At 40.3% G+C, this 6000-nt stretch overlaps 1 protein-coding gene across 1 annotated transcript in view; it reads left to right on the forward strand.

The window, feature by feature from the left end:
• The window catches only part of RND3 (Rho family GTPase 3), a 38644-nt gene extending 35683 nt beyond the window's left edge, over positions 1-2961 (forward strand). The window contains exon 5 of the mRNA XM_082259981.1: positions 2157-2961. Coding sequence (XP_082116107.1) covers positions 2157-2408 — 252 coding nt within the window. The 3' untranslated portion in view covers positions 2409-2961. The remainder of the gene's footprint in view (positions 1-2156) is intronic.
• The last annotated feature ends 3039 nt before the right edge of the window (positions 2962-6000 follow it).

Below are 6000 nucleotides of genomic sequence, written 5' to 3' on the forward strand. Positions count from 1 at the left end.
TTACTGATCATCGACCTCTGTCAGTAGAGGGACCTGTTCTGAATACAGATGCCATGACTTGAGGCTTTTCTGGTAATGTAGAAATGATGGTGGAACCCTGGGGATGCTGCTAAAGGCAGATTGAACTAATGGGGGGGGGGGATTCATGGTGAATGGTTATGGGATAAAATGAGTATTTCTATATGCAAGACTGTGTTGCTAGTCTGGTTTTTGTTCTCCCTATTAGAGGAGCTGGCACAATGATGCGCACAAAAATAGAGGTGCTGTAATAAAAGGGCATTGTCAGTCCTTGGTGGATCGATGAGTTTGTCTGTTCGGGGCCCCTGGTGATTGCATCCTATCTGGTAGTTCTGACATTGTCGACTAGGATATCGGCTGTAAATGTGTAACTAGGTATCTTCCCCCCCCCCCCCCCCCCCATATGCTAGCAGTGGGAAACTGGCTGGAAGATTCCTGCCTTGCCTAAAGTCTACACATGGCGCTCTATTTTGCTCGAATTCAAATCTGTATAAATTCAAGAAATCAAAATTCCTGCTTTTTCCTCTGGGTACCTTGTGATCGCTCTCCAGTGTTCCCAGAAGATAACTAATTATAGTTAATGCAATGTGAAGTAATTACAGGTCTTTATGCGCTGGTTAGGATTTGTCACAATGTGAATCGAAATCCTCCTAGATTTTGCTTAAGTCTAGATTACCATCACAGGCTTTTGTAGTTTTCAGAGAGGTTTTACCCTCTGCAATTATCATTTAGTTGCGTTCAATAATCGGCCACGAGCAAGTCAAGTGACTCAGGCGCTGCTTCTCAGTTCATGTTATGTAACGTGTGTTATATCATTACTTTAACTTTTTTGGTGAAGCTATACACATTTCGCTGTTTTGTACACCGTTGAACTTCAAGCAAATATATTAAAATTATGGCTTGAAGTCTAATATTTGTAGCTCAGATGTTGACAGGGACCTTGTCACTTTGTCTGAAGTGGGTAAAGCAACAATCGATTCAGTTGCACTCAGAGCTGATCTGCTTTAGGGCTCAGGTCAGGGAAATGAGGGCTGTCCTTGCTGCCTTTCCTCCGAACTTGCTAGTTGCATGGCTGATACACTGACTTTCTTGGCTTTAGTACTTTTTTTAAAGGGGGGTGGCGAGAGTATGGCCACCCCCCTTTAAAAAAGTACGGCCGAAGACTATTTCCTTCAGCCGTACTTCTGCTGTGGGCTTCTGTTGGCTGACATCCCTTAGCACAGTGTTTTTCAACTCCGGTCCTCAGGGCACACTAACAGGCCAGGTTTGCAAGAAAACTGAAATACATCCCAGGTGATATCATTTGCTGCTCAGTGATTGCAGTATTCTAGTCTGCATCTCCCCAAGGTAATAGTTAAAATCTGGCCTGTTGGTGTGCCCTGAGGACTGGAGTTGGGAAACACTGCCTTAGCCGGTCCAGACTTGGAAAGATTCCAGCTGTATGGTTGGGATCCACCCTGATGCTTGGACTGCCATCTACATCAGCGTCTCAGTGATCCACTGAGATCCTGAGCCAGCCCTTCTCGCCCCTCCCAGAGTTCCAGTGAGCATCAGAAGGGCAGAGAGCTGCTGACTTAATAGTTCTCAGCTCTCTGCAGGCTGAAAGCTGAGCAATCAATGGTGTTTGAACATCGGTTCTCGGTCTTAAAATGGCAGTGGACAATAGGGATTGGTGCTGCAGCCATATGGATGAGTTTAACCTGGGGGAGAAAATGCATTTGAATATAAAGTCCAATTTGTCTGGCACAGTGACAAATTATTGTAGCAAGGGGGTCATCATGACTAGCAGGCAAGTAGTGTTGTCAAAGAAGCCACCACTGGTAGCCTTCATCTTTAGTAGTCGATGGTCACATTAACTGGACAGGTTCAGTAAGGGTGACTGTTTTTTAGCTTCCCTAAGCCAGTTCTTCAGAACTTGATAAAGTAGCTTGGATAAGCCACAAAACGTCTTCAGTTCTGCAAAACAAATACAGTTGAATGTTATGACCACGTATCCCAGAACCTTTAGACATTGGTAGTAGACATTTTCTTCCTTTGACGGGTTTCCTTGTTTAAGCTACAGATGGAATTTTAGCTCCTAATTGATGCATGTCCATGTCCCATCAGTGCTTCTTCTAATTTTGCGTTTTTTATTCTAGGGTGCCAATATGGCCAAGCAAATTGGAGCAGCTACTTACATCGAATGCTCAGCCTTACAGTCGGAGAACAGTGTGAGGGACATTTTCCATGTAGCCACACTGGCATGCGTCAACAAGTCTAACAAAAATCTCAAACGGAATAAAACCCAGAGAACCACAAAAAGAATTTCCCACATGCCCAGCAGACCAGAGCTGACTGCAGTGGCCACAGACTTGAGAAAGGACAAAGCTAAAAGCTGCAGCATAATGTGAGGCATCTTGGCTGTGGGGAGGTGTCTATGAAGATTAAGTGAAGGATCAATGAAGGGAGCGGTCAGAGGAATTTGATGTTGGGTAAAGCCAAGTTGTTAAGGATTTTCTTTACCATTGGTACTCAAGGATGCAGCATGTTGATAGTGGAGAGGAAAAGTTGGGTTATTTCCACAGATGCTGTCTGGAAGGAAGCCATGCTAAACAACCCCCAGATGTGATTGGAACATGTAGCTGGATGGGCAAAATATCTTCATCTCTTGAAAATGATCGATCTTGAATTTCACCTATTTCTCTTTACATTCTTGGCCAAAATAAGAGTACCATGCTTACTCAATGCTAACTCTAGTGATGCTGTTTGCACTCTGGAATGTGATCCTTTGACTCTTCTAAACGCGACCATGGTGGTCAGTTGGGATCTTCTACAAAAGAAGGAAATTTTGGGAAGTTCTTGGTTTTCCCATTGTATAACGTTCTTGCACAGCTGCGTAGGCTAGATAGTACATGGTACTTTTTTTTTTTTTTTTTTATGACCTAGCTTTTTAATGTGATAGTTTATTTTTAAGATATGTTTAGCTGTTATTTAAAACTGGGAATGAACCAGCTATTGAAATATGATGGAGTTTATTCTATGACACTTAAATAAAAAGGTGCTACACATTTATCTGTGTCGGTGGGTTATGTCCCTCCCTCCAGGGTCTCTGGAAAATGATTAGTCATTTAAAGTCCAACCAAAACTTTGGAGTGGGCAAGACTTAAAACGGGGGTTTTAACCATTCCCCCACTTGTTCCCAAAGTCTGGAGACAGTGTGGGCTGGAGTTTAATTTTAACTGCATTAGATCTCCCTGGCTGCATCAAATTTTTAAAATAGTTAATGATTCAAACCTCTCCTGCCTGAAAACATCCTCCTCATCTAAACCTCTCCTGCCTAAAAACATCCTCCTCATCTAACAGTTGTATGAGAACCTTCATTTGTCAACCATGATGTGTGACCGTTCTGCTTTAAAAAATGGGTAGAGGAGGACCTATCGTTTTAGTAGTCATAATGCTTAAAAGTAGGAGGCAAGGGAAGGACAGCCACTTTGCTGTTTTTGTTCTTTTTACTATATTTTTTTCTATATTTATGAAGGTTTTAGTGTGTTTAAAGGTCAGTCCCCCTATTGGGTTACCTTGTGCGTAATGTACAGCTGACACTTGTATTAATACCCGTCTTGTCTTTCGTCTGTTCTGCTATGTGGTCATGCAAACTGGATTTGGATGGAGTATAAAATTACACGTTAAATAACCAAGAATGAAAATGCTTTCTTTTCAGAAAGATTTACTAATTCACAAATGGGTATTCAAAAATATTCACGTTTTTGTATTGAAATTTAAATATTTGGCATTTTTTTTCTTTTTTTGCCTGCTTTGACCAAAAGGAGTTACCAATGTAGCAAAGTGTGGCGTGTTTTTTTTTTTTTTATTTTTTTTTTTTTTGACAGAAATGTATGCTACAAATATCGTTCCACACAACATGTTTGTTTTACCTTACTTTGGATAATATCCTGCACCAGTTGCATAGTTCTTTGGATAATATCCTACACCAGTTGCATAGTTCTGTGTTGTTCAAGTGACCTGTTGGGGTTGATATTAAGAGCCGCCCTTGCTGACCCACCAAAGGTGAATGAGAATGATTCAGGGTTGTTTCTTTGCTTTTTTTACTTAGAATGCCACTGACCTTGAACTAGAAGTATGCATCTGATCTATTAAAGCTTACCCCCCTCCCCCAGCACAGTGACTTGGCCAGCAGGAAAGATGTGCTTGCGTTTGCCTCTTTAAAACCAAGGCTACAATGGCAGCTGTCATAGTGCTGAAGGGTCGCGGTTTAAGCTGCTTTATAGATACCAGTTTTAGGCCCAGCTCATATATGCGAATTTGGTGCGTTTTTAGGCCCAGCTCACATATATGCGAATTGGATGCGTTTTTTTAACTGCATCCTATTTGCATAACATGTCAATCAGGCCCGGCTTTCAATGAAGCCAGTTGACACATGTCTGGGGTGGCTGCGGCCCATTTCTAAAAAGGGTCCTGTGCAATTTTGGGTCCAGGTTGGGTACAAATTCAAGTAAAAATTTGTACCTGAACCAGTGAACAAAACTGCAGCTTGATGTGTGTGAACCCAGCCTTACATGGAATAAAAATACACTAGAGCCTTCATATTCTGGACTGTTCCTTTTTAATTCTCCTTGCATACACCTGTTTTTATATTTCAGAAAATACACTAGAACCTTCATAATACAAAAGTTTTCCTCCTCTTTCTTGCATTGTTTACTGCTAAGCCAAAGTTGATAGGTTTTTTTTTTATATATGCAGAATGTAGTTGAAAACATGGTGGCATGAATATTTTTTAAATTTTGTGAGCAGTAGCTGGGAGGTCTGGTCATATAAACAGGAACAAATTCAGCTAGTACATATCTTGCTGACTCTTGCTTGTTGAATGCAAGCATTCTTTCCATTAATGGCTTCGTTATTTGAAGCGCGAGTCTGTGTTATGACAGTTAATCCTGTGTTTCATGTGTAGACAAGCACTGTGTCATATCCGTAGAAGAGCATTAGGCAGTCTCAGGCTTTCCAGTTGTCTTTCCAACTCGGAGGACAGGTCGGGGGTGTAAAAAAAAATATAGCCCATCCCTGTCCTCTGCTATCAGATCTGATATTAACCACAGCAGTACTCTCTCCATAACGCAGCTACGTGCTTTGGGCAGTATTACAACAACCTAGCTAGCAAGTGCTTACGTTATATTTAAATATTGTAACAAAGCAATTAAATTATACGTGTCTGACAGCTGGGCAACATAACTTTTTCAATGTCTGTCACCTTGTACGTTTGATTTGTAAATGTTTCTGCAATATTTATTATGTTTTTGTTTTTTCTTTTTGAATAATAAAGGCTTCATTAAGTTTATTCTGTCTCCTGTGTTTCAATTTGAGTTTTTTTTATTTTGGCAACTGCTATATCGGTACCATGACCGGGGGAAATATATGGGTCATAAGGGAGTGTTTCATTCAAGACTTCTTCTAGGCAGCTAAGATACAAATTACTATTTTAAAGTGTGTTTTTTTTTTTTTTTTTTTTTTTTTTTTAAGGATAGATATAGCTATAGAGATGTATGTGTATTCCCAGCGCTTCACTTTTTCCAAATTTTTGTAATGTTACAGCCTTATTCCAAAATGGATTAAATTATTCTCCTCCCAATTCTACAAACCATGCCTCATAATGACATGAAAAAAGTTAAATTCAATTTTTTTAATATTTATAGAACAATCACATGTACAGAAGTATTCACAGCCTCTGCCATGACACTCAAAACTGAGATCAGATTCATCCCGTTTCCACTGATCATCCTTAAAATGTTTCTACAACTTGATTGAAGCCCACCTGTAGTAAATTATTATTATTATTATTATTATTATTATACAGGATTTATATAGCGCCAACAGTTTGCGCAGCGCTTTACAATGTGAGGGAAGACAATACAGTTACAATACAGTTCAAAAACTAGAGGGCCCTGCTCGTTAGAGCTTACAATCTAGAAGGGAGGGTCAAGTGAAACA

The sequence above is a fragment of the Pelophylax lessonae genome (genome assembly GCF_965119305.1).
Source record: "Pelophylax lessonae genome assembly, chromosome: 6".
Taxonomy (NCBI): domain Eukaryota; kingdom Metazoa; phylum Chordata; class Amphibia; order Anura; family Ranidae; genus Pelophylax; species Pelophylax lessonae.